This window comes from Cottoperca gobio, chromosome 16 (assembly GCF_900634415.1).
Source record: "Cottoperca gobio chromosome 16, fCotGob3.1, whole genome shotgun sequence".
Taxonomy (NCBI): Eukaryota; Metazoa; Chordata; class Actinopteri; order Perciformes; family Bovichtidae; genus Cottoperca; species Cottoperca gobio.
Window position 1 is genome coordinate 7,221,413 of NC_041370.1, and position 27,868 is coordinate 7,249,280.

Sequence of the window (27,868 nt, forward strand, 5' to 3'; positions counted from 1 at the left end):
TCTCCCTCGTGATTACCTGTTTTTCTTCCACGCGTGTGTGTGTGTGTATGATTTGAGGTAATAAAGGAATATTTTCATTTTAAGAACATCCTAGGGAGTGTGCTCTAAGAAGAGTTTGGTAAGGTTCATAAACCTTCACGTTATCACTGCTACCAACTGCAGAATAAAAGCACTGTGCTGTATTTTGTGGCTTAAGCCGAACTAACCAATGTCTCCAACACTGTTCGCATGTTGTACTCTCAATTTTCATAAATCTACATACATACTTTGTGACATGCATAACACCCTCCAAAACATATATTCTAAGAGACAAACATATTGTAAATCTGCTTTCACATGATCAGCGGTAATACAGCTCTGCGCTGGCTGTGCAGTGGTTTTCCTATGAAGAGAGCAGTGCCGCCCAACGTTAACCTTGGCGTGGCGCAACACTGGAAATTCAAATAATTTCAACTTTGACCTTGATTGCCTCTGACCTTTCAAAGCGACCAATGAGAAAACAGCTGTATGAAGCGGCACAGGCAAGCAGGGGAGGTAACCATAGCTGCCTTCACCGCAAGGCTCACACACTGGCAAATGGTTGTGCTTTGAATGTACCCTTTAACAAACAGCTTAATCTTTGTGATGAAATGGCAATGACGACAGCACACCATTTTCACTTGGCATGGGAAACATACCCATTAATTGGTTTGAATGGTGTATGGTTTTTTCGGAGGTGATCAGAAACAATGTTTTAAAGGGAAAAGGGGCTCGATTGATCTTTTGTCACATTCTGACAATAACAAAAGCAAACCTGGAATGTTTCTATTATCTATAAAATGGCAGTTAGTCTGTACACTGACACAAGACCTCAGGAGATAAAGAATGAGGACAAGTCTTTGTTTAAGAGAAAGCCAAGAGTGTTGTGTCTTGGTTTTACTCCGCCAAGTCAAAAATGCTTCAAATCAAAGCATAATATGTCGCATTTTTGTCCAACACTGGCAAAGTACTCAAGATTTGACAGGTGAGTTGAATTTGCTCAGAAGAATGGAGGTGACTACAGAGAACTCTGTAACAATGTCTAGTGGTCAGTCTATTTGCATGGCTCATTATCAAGAACCTCCATCCCCTGACCTCCAACCCCAGGTGTATGTACTTATATTGGCCAAATCTAAATGTACTATTATATTGCAGGGGATTTAAATGTCATGCTCTCACTGAAAATGTTCATATAACTTTTGCCTCTGAACCAATTTTGAGCAATAATCAGCAATTTGTTTCAGCTCAACGTTTATTCAGGCGTTCTAATGGTTTGTCACAGCTTCACTATCAAATAATCACCAATCCCAAATATTTACAGCAGATCTGAGTCGCTCTCCTGCGTTGTGCTATGTGTACAAACTTTACTCTATCATTATGAGGGGGGGGGTTAGAGATGGACTTTGAGGGCTCTTGGGCTGTTCATTCAAAGTGTGGTGAAAACTCTTCTGCCCTCCGGAAAGTTGTTGGCACCACACTATTGCAGCACCTGACCCCGCGTCTCTGGTAGTTTAAGGGCCAGAAAACTACCCGCCGCCAGCGCCCCCGAGGCAAAGAGGATGGGCACCGCCTTGGTGATACCAACGAACGAGGTAAAGATGCTTATGCCTAAAACAGCCGCTAATTTACAGAGGGCGTTGAGGAAGCCAAATGCCGTTGTTCTGAGAAAAGAGAGGGGGCAGAAAAAGAGTACATAGTCAGGTTAATGTCTGTTGTTTGATAATATATTAAAGGGACAGTTCACCCCAAAAACAAAAATACATATTTTATACTTTTACCGTTAGTGCTATTTATCAATCTAGACCCCTCGATTATGTTTTAGTTGCAGAGTGTAGAAGGTATAGTGCATCTATGGACTAGAGGCTTGTGCTCAGGACAGCATGAGATGTAAACATTACTGCCGTCCTCCTCAGCTGAGCTGTAACGTGAGCGCGCTGAGTAGATGCACGCTTCCTTCCCTGCTGTGATAAAGATACATGAAGAAAATAGTTTTCGTAGGAAGCTGCTCACAACAAGGTCAGTGGATTCTCTGGAAAGAAACATTGATGTTGAGTTTTGGCAAATGTACTTTTTGGCACTTTGAGAACCACAAGCCGAGTGCCATCTAGTTCTATTATATTGGAGAGAAGGCAGACATCTGTACGGCAGATATATCTCAAACACTTTGCAACTCACACCAAGACAATCTAGATTGATGTACATGTAACAGGAAAGATATATATATATTTTGGATTTTGGAGTGAACTGTCCTTTTGATAAGGAATAAAATAAAAACCAAAAGAAGAAAAGCATTAGAATTATAGAGCAACAGAAGATTCATCTTTCACTTTGTATCCCAAATAGAGAGGTTAACAGTTCAAGTGAGTCTCAGAGTTGAATCTTCATTTACACAGCATTCATGTGAAGGCTGTATGGACTGTATATGACCACAAGGTGGAGATACATCTTATAAAATGAAAACTCAAAAGCTGTTCTCACATGAATACAGAGGGGCAACACAAAAGATCCATGTTCTTGCATTGGTAAAATGCTTGAATTATGCACTACTCATATCTTATCTTATCTTATGTTGCATCATGGTTGCATTGCACTAAGGGCACATCCTACTAAAGCCATTATTAGGTGGCAACAAGACAGCAAAGTGCTTTACATCACATGCCCCACCAATGATTTCACCCCACAAAGTCATCCATCCCTGGAAGCCGATCAGACCAATCATTGCAGGGCTTCTGTTCTGACATCATGACACGTCATTCAGCACCACTGACCGTGTCTTTGTGGTGTCAAGGAGATTTCAGGGCATGCTTAAATTGCCTACCTCTTGTCAGAGGGGTAGAGTTCGACGGTCAGCACATCCAGGGCGTTCCAGGAAGCGATGCTGATTCCCCCGAACAGGCAGAGCAGAGCAATCATGGCTGACTCGCTGTTGCCAAAGGACAGGAAGAAACAGCTGATGCAAGAGATCACACTGGAGCCCGCTGGAGGTAGACAAAGGGAGAAAAAGAAAGGTGGAGGGAAAGAGCGTTTGAATAAAAATGGAAGGAAAACCTGCATCTGCAAAAGGCCTTATTTCAGATGTTATATTAATTGATTGAAAATACTTTTAACTGTAATTTTATTTGGTTTATTTAGTTATTCAATAAAAAAAGTTATACTCCACTGTAGCCTATTTATCTTTACAATTGGGTTATCTACTCCATAGCATGTTTATTATCCTGTATTTCAGCTTTAAAGTAAGAGAACAAACTTTTTACCTGTATTGTTATTGTTAGTTATTTAGTTTGAAAGCATTGTTTTACTTCTCAACACCATTGCAAATAATTTTCCTGGATTCATCCAAACTTTCTCTTTTTCAACCCAACATCATTTCTGTCAAATGTTGTATTTGTACTATGTCGTTTATCCTGTACACACAACATCTATTGCACGTCTGTCCGTCCTGGGAGAGGGATCCCTCCTCAGTTGCTCTCCCTGAGGTTTCTTCCATTTGTCCCCCTTTAATTTTGGGGTTTCTTTTAGGAAGTTTTTCCTTGTGCGATGCGAGGGTCTAAGGACAGAGGGTGTCGTAACCTGTACAGTCTGTAACGGAATCAGGTAATCAGTCACATAATAAAAGCACGCTGATGGCCTGGTTCCGTTCTTCATGCAGTAGGCTGGGTCCCGGACCGTCAACGTGGAGCTGACGGCCATACCTCACTGAACAAGCCCAAGCTCTGGAGATCTTGGAAGCTAAGCAGAGTTGGCCCGTACCTATTCGCAGAGGACATTGTGTGTGGAGTGCCTGAAAAGGCTGAACGGGAATTATAAATAAACTGTTGTCAGAACCTCATCCCTTCTCTCCGTTCGGTCATTGTCCTGATCGTGAGCAGGGAACGCTCACATGAGGCAACCACGTAATTAGCTGGGGAACAGCGAACCTTATCCCTTCTTTATGGGAGGTCACAGTAGCAACCACTATACTATCCTAATTTCTTTTAAACATATTTATGAGGGCAATGTTAGTTTAGTCTGCCTGCCTTTAACGCAGAGCCCAAGGTTTGTAATGTAGAGGAGGGTGTTTTTAAATGTCTTTTAACACAATGACCATTTGAATATCAATTATTCAGACTGTGTGACCTTGAATTCTTGAAGAAGTCTTTGTTTTTCTCGTATTCCTGCACGGTGAACGAAAAATCGAAAAACTGAGAAAAGTCTAGATGAATTTAAGTAAATGGGGCCGTATAACAACAGCAAAACTATACCGAAACATCCGTTTATAACCTCAGAACTTATGCCCATTATTTCCCAAACACATGCATTTTCACTAAAACACTTCTCATGCTTGCGCAGGCACATTACTTTTTACCATTTGAGTCGGAAGAGCCCAAAGTCTAGCAAAAATGCATGTGTTTGGAGAAAGTGGTGAGGATACAACTGGATAAATTAAACTTGGATTATACTGCAATTATCTTTGGTACTTTAATCTTCAAGATTTCTTTAATAATTCAAGTTAACACAGGGTGAGTAAATACAGGTAATTGATATACAAATGGTAATTCTCTGGGTGAAGTATTCCCTGTAACTCCCACTGTACTTTTCTTTCAATACACATGGTGTATTGAGTAATTCGGCCCAGCGCTCATATTACCTAGCATCCTCAACCGTCCGATCTTGTCCATGAGCAGCGCAGAGACGATGTTGCCTGGCAACACAGCCAAGGTGCCCAGGAAACTGACAAAGTAGACCATGTAGGCATTGTTCTCGTCACTGACGTCACTGAGCAGGCAGCCTTCTTTGTTGTGTAGGAAAGTGCTGTTGATGAGTTTGCAGCCGACCAACCTGTACTTGAAGAGATCTGAGGAGAAATGAGGTGGAGGATGGCGGGAGACAGAAGGGAGCAGAGGTGAAGCGGTTGATTAGAAAGCTTTCTGATAGGATGAGTAGAAAAGATGAATAATCTGCTATTAATGTTGGGCATTTGTAACACCCGCAGGAAGTAAAGTCAGAACTATTTGTACCGACAGACTAGCAGGACCTATGATAAAGAACAATGCCACACCCAGTGTTCTGATGGGTCTAAAGTCTTGAAATCTGGTAGACATGCTTTGAATGTTTTAGATCACATGAAAATCACACTTTTGTCAATAGTCAAAGTCATAACATTGTGTTTATTAAATGTCTTCCATATAAAATATTTTTTACACTGCATATGTGTAGAAATCTTACATTTAACTTATGAGTTCATAGATAACAAATACTTGATTGTGCATCTTAGTTTATAAGATACAGCAATTGTTTTTAACATATTAGTCATTGAGCAGACTAAAGACTAAATATAATAAAAGTAAAACTGACCGATTTTGATAATGTGTTCAGATTTGTGCTACACAAACCCAGAGAACATTTCACACAAATGGTTCGACCACAGTTTCTAATGATGAATGTTTATTCTAAACTTAAGTGTGTGTGCCAATAATACACTTTGAAAAAACTTGAATCACATAATGGTTAAAGATTTTATAAATGTATTTATAATTAAGAATGTGGGAGGAAACCGGAGCACCCGGAGTAAACCCATAATGCCACTGCTATCTGCCACCATCATCGGAGGAAAGCCCTGTTGATGTAGACCTGTGAGTAGGGAATATCATTTTGATGTCTTGTATGGAATTAGTTCACCTCATTTTGCGCTCATCGTGACATGTAAAACAGTGGCAGGCCTGAAAAAAGTTGCTATTCAAACCGTTGAAATATGGCTACAATGATTTCTGCAATGTTTGCTCTGACCCTGTCAAGGAAAGCGTGAATCCTTTCTCGTGCTCTGGAAAAGAAAAGTGCAACTCTTGTACGGGCTCTGGAAATCACAGTTGCTGTTCTTCTTAGTTGCCTGGAAAAAGCAGCTGCAACATACCTGAGGAGTGTATGAGAAGCGAGGCTGATCGCAAAAAACAAACCAGCAGCAATTCTTGCTCTGGTCCAGGAGACAACAGCTGCTTTTCGTGCTCGGACACTGGATGAAAGAGACGTAAGTCTTGCTTGGGTCGGATTGAAAAAAGTTGACCTTGTTGAACTACCAGTTCCTCCTCCTCCTTGTTGCTCTAGCCCGGGCGAAAAAAGATGCTCTTTCTCCTGTATATAGTAATCTAGCCCAGAATAAAAGTGGTGTAACTATTCCTTGGGACAAATAGATAATCAATGAAATAGTTTCTATAGACTGGGTGAAAACAGATACAGTTTGTTCTACGACCATGGATGAATAAGCAATTGTTGCTTGTACCGCAGACAAACGTGTAATTCTTGTTCCAGTCATGGACGGATGATCCATAATTGATGCTTGGGCCAAAACCTGCAATTCTGGCTTGGGAGTTGAATTGAGTAGTTGACTCTTCTAATATTTAAGTATTGTTGTGAAGTTTTACAAGACTTCACAAACGCGAAGGATAAATTGATCTATGTGTATCTTCAATTAACTGGGATTGAGATTAAGTCTAATGCGTTTATAGAGTTTTACAAGACTCTTCACAAACGTGGAAGATACATTGATCTATATATAAACTTTAAATATCAAAGACAAAAGATCACAGGCAAGGGTCTCCTCCTAAGTGGTCCAACATCACACGTCCAGTCACGTAAATTATCTGACCGTACGTCAGGTTGGAAAATAAGGAGAAAAGTGTCTCCCTATTTTTCAGTCCGTCGTACTGAAAGAGGTCCTTTTTCCAGACCAAGGACCACTTAACTCCCCAAATATCCAAAAACAATAGGCCTGCTTACCACTCCAACAATATATTACAAATTAAAGCATAATGACAGCTTCATGTGACCTTCTCTATATCGTTTGTTCACACATTAAATCAACAATACAAATACAACTACGGATTCTACAAGCATTTCGTTCATATGCGATTTCAACGGTAAATGCTGATAGATGTTACACATCATATGAAACGTAGACTATATTTATTACTGCGTTTATGTCTGAGCAAACAGAGCACTAACTTACCCACAGCAACATCGTTTGCTACTGAGAGATACGCAAAATGTCGCTTGAGCTTGGCGGGTTTCATAGCCTCGTTCGCCAACGACTCATAGCCCAAAACACAGTGTGGATTGGGATCCTCTTCATCTCCAGTCCAAAAAAAATCCAAATCTTATGTAGTCGCTGTGATATTTTCTTTTCACTTTAGCGCGGGACTTTCCACGTTCAAGCCGAGTGTCACAGCTTTCAGCCGGGTGGTGGTTACACGGCGAACCGCTCTCCTGGGACTCAGTAACGCACACAAAACCACTTGTTGTAGCTGCTGGAATCACCTGCACCAGGACGATGAACCTTCACAGTCGTGTCAGATTCATTTAATTTTCTTTGACCCTGTCTTGAGCCATCGATCCATCTCGTCAGTTGACCGCACAGATCATTTATGACGTAAGATCATAAAACAAATCTACGTAGCTAGGCTACATCTATGCTACACTATAGTCCAGGGAGGGGTGGGGAAACTCCGACTGACTGTTTTTCCTGGTCAAGGTCAGGGTCCTTGAACACAACTCGAGTGGAACGTGTCATCACATGGTCACGTCATGTCAAAAAACTTCAATATTAAACGAGCCTGTCATTGACATCAGTGAACGCAGCGTGGCGAGTGTAACAAAGAGAAAGGTGGATGGGGAATGTCGCACTTTCCAGGAGAAATGGACGAACGGTTATTTCTTTGTGGAAGTAAAGGGCCAGTGTGCCTTCTTTGTGCGGACGCGCTTGCAGTGATGAAAAAGAATAACCTCGAGCGTCATTACTGCACGAAACATGCCGAACTGCACGAGCTGAAAGGACGAGTGCGTTTGGATAAAGTTAACGCTCTTCGGCGGAGTTTGGCCCAACAGGCAGCTCTCTGCAGAGCAGAACATACAAACATGGAGAGATAAAACAGAAAGGATAAAAAAGTAGCTTTTTATGCACAGCATGAAAGACAGGTGAAATGAATGGGCTGCGTCTTAATTCTTTTAGCAGAGGTTATGAGTTCAATAACTAGTATGGCCCTCGAATGATGTTATAAAATTGAAATGGCCCTTGATAGGAAAAAGGTTCCCCACCCCTGCTCTAGTATAACTAGTCATTTTTAAACAGTTTGAGAAACACTTTAAACTTATATATTAATTTCAAATGTGACATTTTACCAATATACTCACGGACCACTAGGGGTCACTCGGACCACTCTTTGAGAAAGACTGGTGTAGGGTTATATCAGCACCATGGACAGAGCGCGCCAGGAGCTTAAATTTAATTTTCCAAGTTTCACATCCAAACCAAAAGGCTACCTATATTTTTATTGAATAATTTAGATAACAAAAGGTGCGTACGGCATATCTGATACTTGCACATACGTTTGAATCTTACTCTCCGGTGTGAATCTGTCCTCAAACTTTGCAGGATGAAGCACGGACAAAGTCCAGGAAAATGCTAACGTACAGTAAATTAGTGCTGTTTGCATCGTCCGTCTCGCTCCCACTAAAACCTTTTTGAAAAGTAAACTAACCGCACTGGAGTGGCCCCCTTTACGCACGAGGCTTCAACTCTTCATGTAGCCTACGTGAACATCAGATTAAACAAAACTACATTCTCACACTATGATCTAATAAACGCTGTTGTTTACAACCTACAACACTGTTGTTCAATTAAGTCAAAGTAGAAATGTTGTGTGTGTGTGTGTGTGTGTGTGTGTGTGTGTGTGTGTGTGTGTGTGTGTGTGTGTGTGTGTGTCCTACCTGTGTTGTAGAAGAGGGTGGCGATGAAGGTGCAGTTCTTGAAGAAGGTGTTGCTGGAGGTGATGTCCTCGAAGTAACACTCCTCAAACAGCGAGTCCTCAAACACCATAGATCTCATTTTCAGGTTCATAAACCTGAAATGGAATCAAGAAATGGAGGCAAAGAGACAACGAATAGATGGAGCACGGGAGACAAAAAGAAAAAATGCAAAGAGATTGAGAAACTGTTTGAATTATTTACAACTCAAACCACATGCTGAGTTCAGGTTAAATAGGAAATATCAAATACAGGCTTGTTAAACACAAACAAGCTTCTCAAATGCTCAGAATGAAACATTTTGCTGAAGCCTCATTCATATTTTCATCTGGTTTGTTGTCATCCACCACAAAGTATTAACACTTTGGGAAGACATTCATCCACCAAATTTTAGAGATATGTAAAACATAAATATTTTTGGAATAAAAAAGGCACGTAACATAATTCAAAATGAGTTTGCCCTCATTCGACAGGCCAACATTAACGAGAGGAAGCAGCGGACTCACTTGTCGTTGAAGTACACTCCCTGGCGATGGACCTGGTTTTCCAGGGTGAAGTTAAAGGTGACATGTTCTACTTTCTCCTTGGCAAAAAACTTGGTGCGCGAGGCGTAGTCCTGCTTCTGCAGGTACTTGATCATGTCGGGGAACCACACTGTCAGCCCGTAGTAGCTGCACGAGGAGGAGAGAGAGAAAGTGAAGGTGCTGCTGTCACAAAAACAACAAACCTAACAGGCCGCCAGACAAAGAGGATACCTCCATTGTTACTGTGTGCATGAACATTCTTAGTTATTATTAGTTATCTGGATGAGAGCTAGATGAAAAAGATTGATGCCACTCTCACACTTGTCTTTTAAATATGAAACTACAACCGGCAGTCAGTTAGCTTAGCTTAGCACAAATACTGGAAACAGTGGAAAACCGCTAGCCTGGCACTGTGCAACATCAACTAAATCTGCATCTTTTTTATCTGTATTCAATAACTGTAGTGTAAAAGCGACAATCTGCCACACTATTTCTCGGCTCTAAACGGTTGCCAAGACATAGTCTGTCACATAACCAATGTAAAATGATTATAACGCTTTGCTAACTTAAGTACAGGATCTAAAAACGTCTTCCTCCACTTTAAGTTTAGAGGAAGAAGGTGCTTATATTTTAATCTCTTGTGCTTCTGCTTCTTGGTTGTTTGCTTATTTTCTTCTGACCAAGATGGACATTCACTTGTACTGAAACAGCATGGCCATGTCATGGGCAGGAGATAATGTTGGACAAATGAGCGCTCCCTGTGCATTGAGATCGCCAGCAAACAACAACAATAATACTGTTGTGATCAACGCTAGCAAGAAGCAAATACCTGGACGTCACTGGGTAGTGTGTACTGTACTGCAAGTCTCAAGAGCTGCATTAGTGCACAGTTCTTTAACCTCATCTTACCTGAAGGACATAGAGAACCACACGGCCATCATCATGTAGGTGGTGCGGCGGTACTCGGGGGAGAAAATAGCCTGGAAATTACTCCAAACCTGAAGGAACACACACATGAACACAGACACAGTTGAAGCACAGAGAGAAAAACTAAACATACACCGGACGTCTCTGAAAACAAGTTTCTTTCCATCAGTTGCAAGAATTACACATTATGGCCTTTCCAGGCTTAGAGCAAACAAAGCCTCAGCAGCACACAGTGAGAGACAAACACGTCCCGTCACTAAATACACAGCGTCCACAAAGACAAAGAGATAAATAAAGCCTGAGCTGAGCAGTCTTGCTAAATTTTAAAATCGCAGTTCTGACTGATTTGTTTGTTTGAACGACATAACAAACAAATAAATGGCATTTCATTTAACACCGATTAAAATAATAACGTGGATTCTCTTGATCATAATATTTATTTGTGATGCTTTAATGGTTTGAATATTTGGTGGGATAGAGGAGTTCATATTTCTAAATATTAAACAGTGAAAAAAACAAAACTGTCACCTGGTGGAAAAGTGTAGTGAGCGTTATCCTCCATTTCTGATGCCAGGCGGCGCCGTCGCCCAAGTTCACCAGGTCATCCATCGGCTTCACCGTTTTGATGGTGGTCACCTGGAAGCAACAGCACAAATCATTCAATATTTAGATTTAAGTGACATTTTTACTGATTGGTAAATGTGTTCAATTGACTTTAAAATGGGAAGATAGTCAGAGACCTAATAGATTAAAGAGATGTCTGGCATTATAAAAAATAACTTTATGAACAACCTGACTGTGTGGATGGCAGCGATTAGACAAAGATTCACTCCAAGATAGCTTATAATTTGTCCCACAGCTTGAGTAACATGGTTATAGGAAGAAAGAATATGATTTGCACGCTGTTTATATAACTTTTGGTATGTTAATATGTATACAGTATATGTACGCATCTGTGTATTTGTAGGTTTATATATGTATATGGATATTTCTGGTGTGTTATGCATGTTTATACATTGTGATGTCATGAGAGGTAGTGTCATGGACGGGAGATACATTTCCTCCTGGTGGATGCAGCAGGTACTACAAGCCACCGGCCTGCAAACCCTCCAGTCAGCAGGGCTAATACGTCAGATAATGATAAATGATAATGATGAGCGTGAAGTGAGCGAGAGGAGCGGTGTTAATACTTACTTAGTTTGCAGTGCACATGCAAAACCACAAAGGTTTAACGGGAGTTGTGTACTGAACGTAAAGAAGAGAAACTTAAGAATCGATCTTATCACGCAAGTATTGGTCGGTATCGATACATCGATATTTTAAATCGATCCGCCCACCACTAATTAGAAGACTGAATACGCTGGATTTAAGTTGGAAAACAACACTTTGCTGTCTTCATTGTCCTGCACCCACACCTCCAGAGCTCTCAAGGCATCACAACCTATATTAGGCCTACATAATATTATTATTATTCTTTCAAATGTTCTATTTGTTTATAGTGACGGGACACTATACATGTACTTATTGTCCTCTGCATGTGATATTAGACACAACCCAAATTCGTTTTTTAATTTTCCAACCAGTCCAGCAGATTTACATCAGCTGGTAAATAAGCTCTCCCATAAAAGACACACAACCCGTTAGACAATAAAAAAGCTCCACTTAATAATAATGATGAGGCACCAGCTCAACCTAATGTCTAACCATTAACACTACGATCTATTAAACACAGCCAGTTATGATAGTTTTACTCATTGATGGAGTAAGACGACGTAATAAAGTATTTTTGTCACCATATTCCATTTAAGTATTAATATAAACTGTGTGGCTTTAAGAGATTACAGTAGTAAAAAAGAAAATCTGTTTTAACTCGATTAATATGCAAATTGTATGCAGCACAGAGCTCAACACCTGCTGCCGTGTATTAGCCTGCAGACAGACACACGTGCACTGTGTGAAGATTGAGCGTGACTTACAGAGAAGACCCTCTCTGGGTAACCCTTGGCCCTCATGTTGGTGTCATGGACCTGCTTCAGAATCATCCACGCCTCGTCATGTTTCCCATTCTGGAGGAGAGAGAGAAAAAAGAAGAAGCAAATTGACATGTTGCACCCCCTGGAAATGGAAACTGCAGGGGGGCATGAAAGGTTATCAGCAGGTACAGCTTGTGAAGCCTTTTTTTTTTTTTTCTGGTAAGGGATTTGGTGTTAGAGTGATGTTATGATTCAATAATTAAACATTTGTTAGACGCTGTGATGCGAGTGACAAACATAAGTGACGCAATAAAACCTTTGGAGAAATTAATCCTCAATTTTACTGAAAGTCAACATTCAAAAGTGGAATTATTCATTAAGGAATATGTTACCATTTTACAAGAGGTGAAAATAAAGATTTTAAAAACCTTGACACAGCTTTGCCCGATTTTGTTAAACAAATAGAATTTATTTAGCAACTTCTGCTTCACATGCGTATACTTTCACTGGTGCATATGTGGCGTAAGCTTTAAAGAATCATTTTTAAATTTGGAAAATACGCAAATTCACTTTCTTATCGAGCATTAGATGAGAAGATGGAAACTGTCTCATCTCATCTAACTATTCCCTTCAGGCTCAAGGACATGACGTGCTGAGAGACTTAAAGCAATGATTCAATCACAGCCTAGACGACGTTACGTCTAAATTAAACATATAATGCAGTATTTTATGTGGAAACGTTCTTTATCTCTTTAACCAGCTGCAATTTAATTTACTTCCTTTACACTGATGCCTTCTGATGCATCACAGGTGGGTGGGTACGTGTGACAACAGGGGACTTAACGTCAGCGTTAAACCGAATAGAAAACCATGCAGGAACATCTTACTGATGTAAGAGTTTCTGTTTGTATAACCCAGTGATGGGACTACATATCATCTGCTGTGGTTATGATAATTAAAAGCAGCACATAAACAAAGGTTCTGTAATATTGGGACGGTAATAATCTATTATTATTTTATCATCATTATGGCAATAATCACCAGCACACATCCACACACTGTATACCCGCTGCAAAATGCTCCTTCATATATCCAACATTTTAAAACATCTTAAATACAAATCATCTTAAAACTCTTGTGCATATATTGTGTTTTTTTATTGTAGTATTATTATTGTTGATAACAATAAGAATAACATATTCCCTTTCCATCCCTATAATTATGCATGTATTTGTTTATTTTGTATTGGTATTATTTCATGTTATATTTGTGTCATGTTATTTTTTAAACAACTCTTGTGCTTCATCTTTAACTTCCCTGTTTACTTTTTGGTGTGTCAATATTTGAAATATACTAAATAGGAATACAAAACTTCAGAGGTAATATATTTATCTTACAATACCTTGCTGTTCAGCCTGCTCCAGCATATGCACATATTTATTTATTCAAATATATTCTGGAAAAGTGTGTAAGCAGCACTTTGTCGTCTGCAACACCGCGTCTTTCACTTTCTGTTTTCAAGATTGTTTCTGCATTCAATGTATTCAAATAATGTTTCCTGAATGTGGAGAGAGCTGACAGGCTCACCTCCAGGAAGAAGCGGGGGCTCTCTGGCATGGTGGTGAGGGCAGAGATGGCTGCCACAGAAGGTAAGGCACACACCAACACAAAGACACGCCAGCTATGGAATTGGTAGGCCGAGCCCATCTGGAAACTCCAGCCTAAATGAGAAAGAGAAAGAGAAAGAGAAGAGAAAGAGAAGAGAAGAGAAAGAGAGAGAGAGAGAGAAAGAAAAAGAGAGAGAGAGAGAGAAGAAGAAAAGAGAGAGAGCGAAAGAGAGAGAGAGAGAGACAGAGACAGAGACAGAGACAGAGACAGAGAGAGAGAGAGAGAGAGAGAGAGAGAGAGACAGAGACAGAGACAGAGAAAGAGAGAGAGAGAGAGAGAAAGAAGAAAAAGAGAGACAGAGAGACAGAGAGAGAGAGAGAAGAGAAAGAGAGAGAGAAAAATAGAGAGAGAGACAGAGAGAGACAGAGAGAGACAGAGAGAGAGACAGAGAGAGAGAGAGACAGAGACAGAGAAAGAGAGAGAGAAAGAAAGAAAGAGAGAGAGAGAGAAAGAGAGAGAGAAAGAGAGAGAGACAGAGAGATAGAGAGAAGAGAAAGAGAGAGAGAAAAATAGAGAGAGAGACAGAGAGAGACAGAGACAGAGAGAGAGAGACAGAGACAGAGACAGAGAGAGAGACAGAGACAGAGACAGAGACAGAGACAGAGAGAGAGAGAGAGAGAGAGAGAGAGAGAGAGAGAGGTCAGAGGCAGCTGCTAGACTTGAATTGCATGCACAAGAAGCTTCCTCTATCATACTGTAACAGTCTGGTCATTAAAAGTGATTTGTAAAATGCGCTTCATTTTTAGGTTGCTCTCCCATTAACCACTATTTTACTTTTCTGTGCAATGTGACTGAGACAGATCAATAAGGTTGAAAGGAATTGAGTTGAACTGTACAATATGCATTTCAAAAAAGGAAGTTATTAAACACAGAATATGTCATTTCCTGCCACTAGGGGGCTCTCAATCAAAACAATAGCAAAAGAGTTTGGTGGGGTCATTATTTGTCTCCTCCGCTCAAATAAACCATAAGATTCATATGTACAATGACTAAAATCCTTCATCCGGTAAAAATATAAAGTTAAAAACAACCAAGATAAAAAAAAAATGGATCGTGTATGTATCTTCTGGCAGACAGCCACAATGCTGGCCATACAAGGGGGATATGAAACTGTACATGGATTCAAATGAAAACTTTTGGGATAATCACACAGCTCTACAAAATATATAATGCGGGTCTAGTCGTTTTTAAATATGTTATTGCGGAAATGTCACATATTATACCCTTAACTCCAAGTACCTCAAAAGTGTGCTTAAGTACAGCAGGCTACTTGCGTAAATGTTTTTAACTTTAACTTTCCACCACTGTCTTATGGAAATGGTGTCTCCACAGAAAGCTGTGCAGCTATCTGACACATGAAGCAACATATTGCCTTGGACAGTGATTTCCTGCCTGTGTGATCTCTTTGTTTTTCTCACCGTAGTGTGGGATGATGGCCCAGGCCATGGCGGAGGCGTAGATACCACCGATCATCCAGAACATGCAGAGCCAGCTCAGATGCTCTCCTCGCTTCTCCTGGGCCAGGAACTCGGAGTAATAGGAAAACACGATGGGGATGGAGCCGCCAATACTGTAGAGCAAAGGCAGGAATTAAATTAAATTAGATAAGAGAGAGGAGAAACACCAGACAAAAGACAAAAGCAAAAGAGATGACAAGGGTTATTTAAAAAAGGTGGCAAATAGGAAAAGGAAATACATGAGGTAATGGGTCCATGGAAGAAGAGTGAAAAGAAAAACAACAAAAGGGAGCGAGGAGGGGAAAGTAAAAACAGAAAGGATGAATCAAAAGAGAAGGAGAAAAAGCAGCAGGACATATAAGAGACTGAGCAGCCTTGTAGCTGATTTAGAATTAAGATTAAGTATTAAAAACAACCAATAATGGCTTACTGCAATCACTAGCACAATCTTTATCCTCTGGTATGAACAGGAACATACTGTATTCAGACTCAGAGCCCTGCAGTGACAGGGGCAGAGATTGATAAAACAATGACTTGATTTAGAAAAAGGTTAAAGTTCACCACACTGCAAATGGCAGCAATGTCCAGAACGAATAGGTCACTATGCTCATTTCACCAGAACAACTACAGACTTACGGTTCCACAGTCTGGGGAGAGCAGTCGCATCTTTTTTATCTGAGCTACACTATTTCTATTAAATATGGGCATGGGCAACCTCTGCAGCAGGAAGCTAATAATAAAACAAGTCAAAGTAATCGCAGTTCATCCTGTGGGGAAACATAAACGTCTGTACCAAATTTTAGAATTAAGGATCGACCCGAAAACCTTGACAATCAAAGCAAGAGCTGCCTTTTCGCAACGATTTTGCAAAGGCCTCTTCAATAACATCGGCAGAAATAGCCTTAGGAGACCAGAATGCAGGAAGCCGTGAATTATTCATTTCAAATAAGGAGTGTGACAGGAGCTACATTTATACGCCTTTACACCCAACTTCTACCAAAAAAAAGGTCAGAGCAGGCTCGTTGTGTGGAAGCTGTTCACATAAGTGAATAACATGACGGAAAACAGAAAATCCAACACTGCAGGTGACGAGAGTAAATATTGTAACTAATATATCACCATGAAACGTCCCCGGTTGATTACTTACATAAAATAATTTTCTTTCTTATTTTAAGTGTCTTGAATTTGTATCTTTAAATATGCAAATGAGGCATTATCTTATTAAATACGTGCTAATTTGCATACATTTCTGGAATAGAAATATGAACATTAGATGAGGCCAGGTTGAACATTCGTGCTGACATATTAGGAATTTTGGATATCTCGTATCCAAAATGTTTTACAGAGATATACGCTGAGTATTTTTATCTGTCCATATGGCTTTGCTCTGCTTGTCAAGATAACTGATGTGACACAGTGGTCGTGACAGTCTCACTGTCGGCTCTGTGTGACTCATGTGTCTTCTTACCCCACACCAGAGGCCAGGCGGCAGAAGAGGAAGGAGACGTAGCCCTGGACGAATGACGAGAAGAAGGCAAACACGCTGTTGATGGAGAGGGAGATGAGGAGGGTCTGCCGTCGGCCAATCCGGTCAGCCAGGCCGCCCCACACGAAGGCCCCGACCATCATCCCCAGGTACACGATCAAACCTGGAGACAGGAAGAGGGAAGCAAAGTCATGGAGCCATGTGATGGGACGAGATAATGAGGATTTCAAAGAGAGGAAGGGCATGATACAGAGTTATTTCTCATCAGTAAACTCATTGATATTACTTCCAGCCCACATTTGCACTCTCATTAGATGTCCCATGTCCAGTCAATTAGCCCATTAGGCGTCTTTTTTTGACTACTGAAGTATTTTTGCAGAAAGCACGAAACAGAGAGAAGTACCACGGCAGAGGGGTGGGGGTCGAGATTATTATTACTCGGACAGCGCAGACCTCCGCCGAGGCCAAATGTCCAAGTGAACAATAATAAGTGCCCCATGATACGGATCTGCTCCAAAATGTAATAGGTTCTTCCTTGTTACACCCTTCCACCAAGTTTCATGAAATACGGGTAAGTAGTTTTTCCGTAATCCTGCAGACAAACAAACCAAAGCAACATAACCTCCTGGGCTTAGGTAGGAGTTTAAAATAGGTATTTCTAATGATTCTCTGGGGTAAGTCTAGACCAGAGAACTATTTTGTTGCAGGATCTAAGGTGAGCAGGCAAAAATCTCACCTGTGCTAGAATCATAGAGAGTTTAAAAGAAGTAAACTTAATGTTAAAATCTATTCTAAAACAAGCTGAAAGCCAACGCAAAGAGGTTAAAATGGTGGTTATCTCCTTTCGTTCCCGTTAGAAGTGCTAACATGACTCACATCTAATGTGTTTATCCAGGCCAGCCTCTCTCTGTCTCTCTGTCTAGCTTTCTGAAGACATGATGTTCACACACACAAACACGCACCAGTTTGCTGGCAATCGCTGCCTTATTGACATCCTGTCAACAGTCTCCTCGCTCCCCGAGTCTGCAGTGACACGAGTCATTGGTAAGATGACTCCTGAATGAATAAGGAGGAAAGGGTCGCCGTTCAGTGCCTCGCCTTGACGTCTGCGTTCAAAATCTCCTTCTCAGTTTTCTGTATGTAAAAAGCATCTAGCATGAAGACGTGTATCTCCACTGAACCCTACAGCTATGTCAAATACTGCATTCTGATTGGACAATCAACACAGGCATCGATTTGGTTGATTCTTAGATCAATTTAACATCGTGTGCCAATAAACCAATACAATACCTCATTACTGCAGGCATACAAATGGCGGACGAATTGACGAAACCTCAACTCAAGGTCCGTTTGTTCCAGAGCTTTCAACCAGCTCAATTGATTTGAGATTGTTTTTTTCAAGTGCTGTTTTAAAAGGTCTAGAATTGATTTCAATCTACACGCGTCCACACCCTTATCTCCTCGCCACATAAAGGACACACTCATTTCTGCATCGGCACTGACTGAACGTAAATCTTGGCGGTGCGAGTCGTACGATATGGATGAATACGACCATTGAGTTTGAATTGTTTTGTCGACTGCTGTTGACTCAAGACGTGAAAGAAACATTTAGTGTAATCAGTGTTCGTGTTTGTGTGGTGGTTAGAAAGCGGATTGGCATTTGACTTTATGGTAGGTTTACCTTTAAGAGTTTCACTTAACCATCTTCACTTCACTTATAAAACGGCCAATCCAGAAATACAAGATGGGAAACGTTCATCACTAAAATTATCATATTTTTAGGATCGTAAGAGATATAACAGAACAAATAGACTTAAATGTGTAATCTTCCAAAAACACTTATTTTATTACTTTATTTTTTTTTGTTTTTTTAAAGCTGATCTAGCTATAATGCATGTAAGGAGATACAGTATGTATCCATTAGTTCATCAGTCTGACTTTCTTTGTAAAAGCCTACTATTACTGGAAGCCCGTTCATATCCTGCATGGACACAGTTAAGGCCATAAGCTAATTAAATAAATAACTGGGTGTACTGTGTATTCCAGGCAAACTCTCATGCAAACTCTTTTCTAATGAACGTTGAGCAGCAGGAGAGAGAAGGACAACCTTACAGTCAAACAAATACGATTATTATCTTACATCTGGCAACGCTGGGCCACACAAACAGTGTTGGTGGAATTTTTTTTTTTTTAGACAATACTCCTGCAATATGCCTCATTCTGCTTGTCACCGTTTATTAACCGCTAAATTTGGTTGTAATTACCAGCTTGCTGTACGCTGCCCTTTGCCTCAGAGCACCAACAATCAAGGAGACAAGCAGCACCGACGAGGCCACAACTTGTTTCTGTACCCGATGGGAATCTCTGCACAACAGCTGATAGTGTTTACTGCAAAAGACACAGGATCCGCCCCGGCTTCATACTGCTAAACGGTGTGAATGAACCAGACAGATAAACCATCATGGGGTCGCTTATTGACACAAGAATTCCGAAGAGGACGCCTACATGGGTTTTATACTGATCTGTTTGATCAGCTAGGATCATCCATCATGCAGTCTAACAAGCGAACTGCTGGGATGATGAAGTTGGACACAGTTTGTCTTTTGCTCGAATTACACTATCAAGGGAGAGAAAGCCGAGTTTAGCACTGAGGATGGATGTTCTTGACTTGGGATAATATGAAGAGGGGTTTCCTTTTACTTTGGATGAAAGAACATTTGATGCCCTGATACAGTAACGGTGTGTTTGTGACTCATTCCCTCCATCTGTCTGTCTGCGTATTTCTGTGTAAACACAGCAGTGCTGAATTGGCAAAGAAGGTGACATTCAGTCTCTTTTTATGGTTGATTGCAGGAGATTCTTTGTGTGCATATGTTGCCCCGTTTCCATGATAGAAAAAGTGTGTGTGTGTGTGTGTGTGTCAAATCAAATCAAATTTATTTGTATAGCCCAATATCACAAATTATACATTTGTCTCAGTGTGCTTTACAGACTGTACAGGTTACGACACCCTCTGTCCTCAGACCCTCGCATCGCACAAGGAAAAACTTCCTAAAAGAAACCCCAAAATTAAAGGGGGAAAAATGAGTGTGTGTGCGTGTGCGTGTGCGTGTGCGTGTGTGTGTGTTTCACCCTGGCAGGGCAGAAAGACGGCTGACAATACAGCTCAAAGCAGCCACAACGAGTCAGCGATGATGACTGGGCTCAATAGCCGTCGCCGCAATGCAGCAGCAACGAGGTTGATGAACAGACGGACAGCCACAATGAACATAATGGCCACTATAGCTTCTCAAGCCTGAAGAATCTGTGCTGACCCGTCTCCATTTTCAGCACTCGCTGTACCGGATCATTATCTCACCCTCTCTATCTCCCTCTGTCGTCACATTCGGCCGGCTCACGTTTGTCTATGTGTGGCTTGTTAGAAGTTGCGTTTAGCTCAAGGATAAAATACGTCCCAATTTATCGCAGAGGCTAAATAGATGATTGGTAGTTGTGGCAGAATACAACACACCTTGGTGTGTATACGCTTGTTGGTAACTGGTGGAGACTGGATTTTGGTGTTTTGAGGAGCAAACAAGATAAGAAAAGAGCAATAACTTCATAACCTTGTTCTATTGGTTAAAATGAAGAGGTTAAGAGGGATCGAGATTCAAAGTCTGTACCTCCAATTCCCAACCTCAAGACGTAGTAACAGGGAAAATGCCTGCCTGGCTGCGTTGTGAATGAAAGCAGTAACATTTCAGGGACAAGCATGTAAAGCGTTACGTCTGTCTGAGGCGGAGAGGAAGATATTTGAATACATATGTATGGGTAGCTCTGTGTGTAGCTTTGTGTTTAACCAATAGTATCATACTGCATGTGTGGAAAGGGCTAAGCAGACCTGCGGCCTTTTGACGTGTGGAGTCCACTTCCTGGTGCCAGTGAAGTATCTTCTTGTAAGACAATAGAGACTGACTTTCTTTATTGAGACAAACGTATGTGGAAAGCTTGTCCAAAAGCTAGATCAGCAAAACAACCATTTAGGGTAATCAGAGATATTAAGTGATGAAAGAGTTTGTGAGTTTAACTTTCTTTTCTACAGTCAAGTTTATCTATAATAATAGAGAAAGCACAAGAGGAGCACATGTATATTTTTCACAGATGTCTAATTTTACCTAATGATCCACCATAAAAAAGGGTATGAGGTTCATAGCATCTTTCAGCCCAGTGTTTGGGTCAGGCTGTGCTAAAAGGAGAATGAGCACTGACATAAACAATCACGTTGTTCAGTAACTCCTGGATGTGTAAATAAGCAACTGTTTACTTCTGCTACAGTAAATCCCTTTGTACAAAATATTGAGCGGCTGTTTTCTGAGCGTACAGTACATTTGGCATTTGTATTTTTCTATTTTCAGTGTCGGGAAAACAACAACAATGACATTCAAAGGCCATCACACAGTTTGAGGGTGACGCATGACTCTGCTCTCATCAGCGTTTGCATTTTTTAAATATCCAGCAGCAATAAGATGCCAAATATTGTTGCGTGTTTTATTTGTTTTACGATTTAACAACTTAGATAATGGATTGTGTCTATTGGTCGAGGTTTTTTCACCACACTTCTGCATCTACATTTATTCAATATTTACTATGACTTCCAATTGATTGGTAAACCTAACAGTAATGATTTATTTATTTATTTTTTAGACAGAGCTGACACAAAATGAGAAGTGAGAAGAGAGGAGCAGGATGAGGAGTGAAGGGACAAGAGAGAGGAGACGCAGGAGTCCTCAGATAGCTGAGCACCTCGTTACTCTGGAGAGGAAGTGGGGGGAGGGGAGGATGGAGAACGTGGAAGAGACAAGAGCAGGGGGAAAAAAAGAAAAGAGGACGAGGAGGAGGAGGGGAGGATGGTGGCCAGCCTGCGCGGTGACAGAGCTCCCAAAGGCTCCAGGGTAGTGTGTGTGTGTGTGTGTGTGTGTGTGTTTGTGCATGAACATGGAAAGAAAAAGAGTGTGCCACTGGAGGGTTGTGTGTCTGTGTACATGAGTGAGGGAGGGGGCAGAGCACGGGGGCCACTATTAATAGCCGGTTTTCCCTTTCTGCCAGAACGCCCAGGGCGTTTTGAATGAGCCGTCGTGGGCTGAGGCTCTTCAGCACCAGAGGAGAACGCAGTCCTTCATCAGTCGAGCTGGCCAGTCAGCCATCGCACTCCTCACTGCTAACCACTGAAAGCTGAAAAACAGGCGCAGCAGCCTCACCCTGTGACAGCGAGTGTTGTGATGTGAATGCAGATTTTCATCCCAAACAAACACACCTTCAGGGGGTGAAGATAAACATTGCTCCATTTGGAACGCGGACGTGGACTGGTGGTGCAACACTTCCCTTTACTGATTTATGCTCGTTTTAAAAGAAGTTGATTTTGTTCATGTGGTATTTTAATGCATCTATTATAGCAATGCTTATTTGTTTTCTGGTTTGTTTGCAGTATAACAGCTTTAACATTTATCTACTATTATTTAGACTCATTCCACAGATTCCTGCCTGTCAATCAAACTTTTCAACTCTCCCCCCAATAGACTGGCCCTGTATATCACAATAATGCATTTATGTACATCTCAACTGTGCAATACTCACTTAATACAATTATTTTGCTATGCTGTTTTGTTTTACTGGCATTAATACTACATTTATTTATTTATACTGTACATTTCAATTAATATTCTTCTTATTAAAGTCAGTTAATCATCAATCCCATTTTTCAGTATTAATATAAGTTTCTTTATTTTAATTATTACTTTTTTTAGGTATATTTCTAGTCCATAATTCAGTCACTTTCAGCAAATAAAATTAAAATGAATATAAAGTGTGAAAATATAAACGTTTTTTTTGTATAATCCAAATTATGACACCATAAATGTACAAATGTATCACCCTTCACCCTTAATCTCAGCTCTTGATTCTATGTTCATTAAAAGGCCAAAGAGACAAATGTTTCTTTTAGCCTCAGGAGCAACTGTGCAATAGCTTTGTCAAAGAAACAGGCTAATTGTGCTTATAGCCGCAAAGATTATAGCTCCTGAAGAATATGGAGTATGTAATGTGTATGTAAAATCCAGTATGGCTGGAAGTGTCAAAAATAATTATGTGCAATGGAGATGTATACACGATGCCGTATTGGGGCTATTGTAGGTCATTTAAAAATAATGACGGGCCTGGGGATCGGAGTAATATTGCAATAAAAACCTCATTATATTAAAGATTAAAGTTGTACATTTTAAATAAAAAAATAAAGTAGAACATTTACTAGGAAATAAATCATAAATTTACAAGAAACAAACTTGAACATTAACGTTATGCATTTCAGATATTCTCTGAGACCCTGAATATTTGAGGTGCCATAAAAGTAAATTGCATATCTCTTAATTGATGCAGTAGAAATGCTGGATATTGTGTCCGTATGTAGTCACAGATCTCCTCAACTCAAACACATCGTCAGGAATCATTATAAATCATTGTTTATTTCATTCCTTTCCAGCAACCTAAAAATAAAACAATAAAACAAATAAATCCTTCCAGAGCTGCTGCATGTAGCAAAGCCCACTTTCTTCTTCCCATTATGGCAAACCAACCACAGTGCAGATGCAACCTCTGCAGCTTCACAACAAGGACAAATCAATGACAACCTCCCCTGCTGCCTGTGAAAGTGTCTCCTCTAGCTCAACACACAGGCATTGCTGCGGTCATTTGAAAGACTCACTGTCTTTTCTGCTTTTACTTTCCTTAATTTCCATGTTGCTAGGAAACATGCAATGAATATGAGATCTGGGATCTGTACTTACAACACATGTAACAAAGTCAGAAATGAGAGAGAGAAGGATTTTTCCCCCCAACTAGCAGATATGTGTTTGCCTCTGAATACATCTGATTGCTTTCGGCTGCAGGGGAGTTCATATTCAGCAGGCAATTACCCCTCACACATATGCAGGCACACTCTGCACACATATACAGTGTACACACGTACACACATATACAGTGTACACACATATGCAGGCACACTCTGTCACACACTGCACACATATACAGTGTACATAGTGTGCACACATGCACACATGCACACACACACACACACACACCGTCAGGTTAAAGAGGCTGGCACTGTGACGGCAGAGGAAGCTCTATTTAACCGTGTGGAGTAGAAGAGGGTGAGGATGAGCATGGAGGTTGTGTGAGAGGACACTAGGAATCATGGGATGCAGAGAGGCACGAGCAAAGGAGGCTCTCTAGCATGAGCCAGGCGTGTTGTGTAAGAGGGAAACGGGAGGGAATTGGGCCCGATCGAGAGTGGGGAGGGTGAGAGAGACGTAATGTTAGAAGCAGTAGTTGGGTTTTCCCATTTGATAAGACTTACTTATACGAATACGCTGCCACATTACATAGGGAAATATTGTACTTTTTACAATGTTTTATCTGAAAAATAATATTTTATCTTCCATGAATGGACTTTTACTGAATGTATGTAATACATGACACACACGCACCTACACATGCATATTGTTATTTTGTTATGTACGAGCAGACAGACACAAAGTCTAGTCCCTCTACATGTCTGCACTGCAATCCATACCTTGTGCTGTGCATGCAGCACCGGGAAAATCACACACACACACGCCAGTAACCAATTAAAGGCATGGATGCATGCCAAATGTACTGCGCGTGTGTGTGCGCGCGTGTGTATGTGTGTGTGTGTGTTCCTATTTTCCTGTATAAACAGAGAGAACACTGCACAGTGTTACCCAATACTAGTAGGGTATTGCCTGGTAGTTACTGTGGTCAAAGAGGAAAGCGTGAAAGCAGAAAGACCAGCAGCAGACACGTCCACTCTAAAGCTTTAAAAAGGGACACAGCTGTACTTGATCGGCAAACTCTTCTTTATCGAAGAGTAAGAGAAAATCTAAATCCAAACTTGTGACCTCTTAAAAAAAGAATCAGTCTGAATTCCAGATATTTCCAAAGACAACACAGTAAAAGAGTAACAGGAGCATGTTGAATGGCAACTGTAAAATATCACATTGTAGATCTACATTTGGACAATCAGATTTCTGTCAACTCTGGAACACATTAACTGAAAGCTAGTAATTACATTGTAAATGACCATGCTTTTTATTGTGTGATGTGTATTGTATTGTATTTCCATGCTTGCAGTGTATTGTGGTTTTATGATACTGAAAGCAGCATATTTTAATTACACTGTACACATAAACGTCCAACGAGGGACAAGAGTTGAAAATGAGCAGTAGCTATAAACTCTCTGTGCAGCGTCAGTTTCATGCTCTGGATTGGAACTATGTTAAATTGAATTGTTCAGATCAAATTATTATTATTTTTTTAATTCAAATGTTCTGGCCGAATCCATGATGTTCATTGCACAGTGCAACAGCACAGACGCTCAATAACAAACAACAGCCCGACTGGTGCACTGGAAATTCTGATTCATCAAAAATGTAATTCTGCAATTGAACATTTGAGTCCACGTCAAGATATTGTAACGCTTAGGTCACTAATATTTGGATTTATTCAGCTCCGCAGAACTTTTGCTCCAATTCTCCCATCAAATCATGTTTTTAAGTTTGGATAATGTGGATTCAGCAGCATTTGTAGTTCAGCTAAACTACATTTTCTACCATTTTGAATTAAAAAAAAAAAATCCGCATTTCAGGCTGTAAATGTCTACTTCAGTGAGGGAAGTATATTTACTAAATTTCCCAAAAATCCTTTCTTCTTTCAACAACCAACTAAAGATGCATGATTAGGGAAATACTTTGTGGAAGGGTGTAGCATGAGCCAAGAAGGAACCCATATCATTTAGGATTATTTTTCACTTGGCAGATGTCTGCGTTCTGAGTGCCCTTCTAGTTTTTCATGTTTGAGATCAATAATGCTTGACATCTTTTTTTTCCACTAGCAAGCTTTAGTTTTAAAGCTCTCTTTATGCGGAAGATCTTTCCACCTGTATCTCCTGACACGTTTAAATAAATGCATACTTTAAATCCAAGTTCTTTACGTAAAGAAACGGTATGTTTGAAGGCGTTATCCCCAGTAGACTTTGGCCCTTGTTAACGGAGTCCTAGCCGGGCAGCCAGTGACAGATGGTGGCCAGGTTTGGTCTCTGATTGGACATCGGCCCTGAGGATAGGAAACTATCACGAGGTGTTTGTCTGTATGCTGTATGCTGTGCAGTGGGCAAAGCGACAGACGTTCAGCATGTATACTGCGAGGAGGAAGACAAATATAGTACATGGTGCATTTTGAATAAAAACAAACAGTGCCCACAATCATCTTCAGAACCTGATTTAAATTCTACTGCTGTTCAGAGGCTGCACGGGCAGTTGAATGTTAAATAGCTGCAGTTTCTCTGGTGACGAGGCTGTAGAAAAGCAATTACTGGGGGATAAACTGCAAAAGGTAACTGCTAAGATAAGAGAGAGATAAAATGTGAAGCATTGCCATAAACTCCCAAAGAAGGCACTTAGACGAATACAAACAGAGTAAGGACAAAGACGACGTAGAGGAGTAGAAGACAGTTGCTCAGTGGACAGAAACAGAAGTTGGTATTGCAGAGTGATCATGTGTGCAGGCCTCAGACAGTGATACTCAATTTACGGGCATTTTCTAATTCACATTGAAAATAAACTGATTCACAAATGGGCATAATAAACTTTATGTTTATGAATCATTCCAACATTTGAGAGATTGCAGAATCGAAGATGTTCCAGTTATGTTTAATATTAGTAGTAAAGCATTTACAACTAAAATGCAGCTGCAGCTCTCACAGTAAAATATCTGATTTATAAGTTAATTTAGTGAAAAAGTTTGGTTAATATGAGAATAAATCATTTCAAAGATACATGAGGTATGGGTCTTTCAATGTTTATTCATTTTATCTGGTAAATACTATCGTTTGTTTATTAAGTGGCCCCTGGTATCCCTGGTGTAATCCCTCCTGCCGTGCATTTTTAAATGTTATTTTTTATAGAAGGATGTATTGTAACTCATTTTTTATTCTATTTGGAAGCAAGATATCTGGAAATCTTACCAAGCATGCCCTTGTTGGGCTCAGATAGACACATGTCCTTCTCTGCGCTGGGCAGAACGAAGCCGACCACAAAGATCTCCACGCCATCCGCCATCAACGCCAGCCCCAGGACAAAGTAGAGCGTCCACTGGAACTTCCCGTGGCCGCACTCCTGCAGGATGGTCTCGTACTGCTGGGCCAGCTCCTCCTGGTCTTTCCTCCTCTCCCCCTCGTAGGCTGACAGATCCCTGAACTGCTGTGCCTGGGCAGCCGTCACGCCATCCATGCTGCCGGCCTTGCCCGAGTCAGCCCTGGGGATGCCCTGGTACTCCCCTTCATAGATCTCATCATCCTCGTCGTGTCCTTCGGTGGAGTCGCTGTGACCTTCGTCGTCATTAGCCCGGCTGTCATTGCGGTAATATCCGTCGTTGTTGCTGCTAGGCGCGCCACCGTAGTCTTCATCATCATCTTCCTCCTCAAAGCGTTTATAGGAGCGCTTGGTGTACTCGTCTGCGACTTTGTCCACGCCACGCCCCATCTTCTTGCCGACCTGTTTCTTGGCCACTTTGGCAATGTCCTTGGCGCCGCGGGCAAAGTCTGAGCGGCCAGTCTCTGTAACGCCCGTCGTCGTCCATCTTGGATGTGGAGGTGATGGTCAGTTGCTGCTAGGAATGGGAGCTATCAGGAGCAGCCCAGGCACATGAGTGTGCAATGGGGATTTCTGTTAGCTGATGAATTCAGCACCGCGGACAGCTCCCTGCTCCACTGCACTGCTGCTGGTGGACTTTGGCCAGCCTGCGCTCGGTTAATAAATTCTGTGGAGAAGCAAAGAAAAGGGTTTGTGTAAGCAGGATTGATCACACTGGCAGTGTAGTGCATGTGTGGGAGAAACATCAATTGTAAGCACATTATCAAACAATCTAGATCAGAGCCAATTTATGCTGGAGGACCCTTGGCATTCACATTATCTGGCTCAGCACTTATGGCGG

General features: G+C 41.0%; 1 protein-coding gene across 1 annotated transcript; it reads right to left on the bottom strand.

Annotated features, from left to right (window-relative positions):
• Positions 1–973: 973 nt before the first annotated feature.
• sv2a (synaptic vesicle glycoprotein 2A) lies at positions 974–27,514 on the bottom strand. Its single transcript, XM_029451054.1, is given in 13 exon segments — positions 974–1,679; positions 2,837–2,996; positions 4,646–4,852; positions 8,758–8,891; positions 9,300–9,464; positions 10,227–10,315; positions 10,773–10,880; positions 12,221–12,310; positions 13,805–13,938; positions 15,304–15,455; positions 16,811–16,991; positions 26,901–27,486; positions 27,488–27,514. Coding segments are annotated over 13 exon segments (2,217 nt in total). The 3' UTR covers positions 974–1,495.
• Positions 27,515–27,868: the final 354 nt, after the last annotated feature.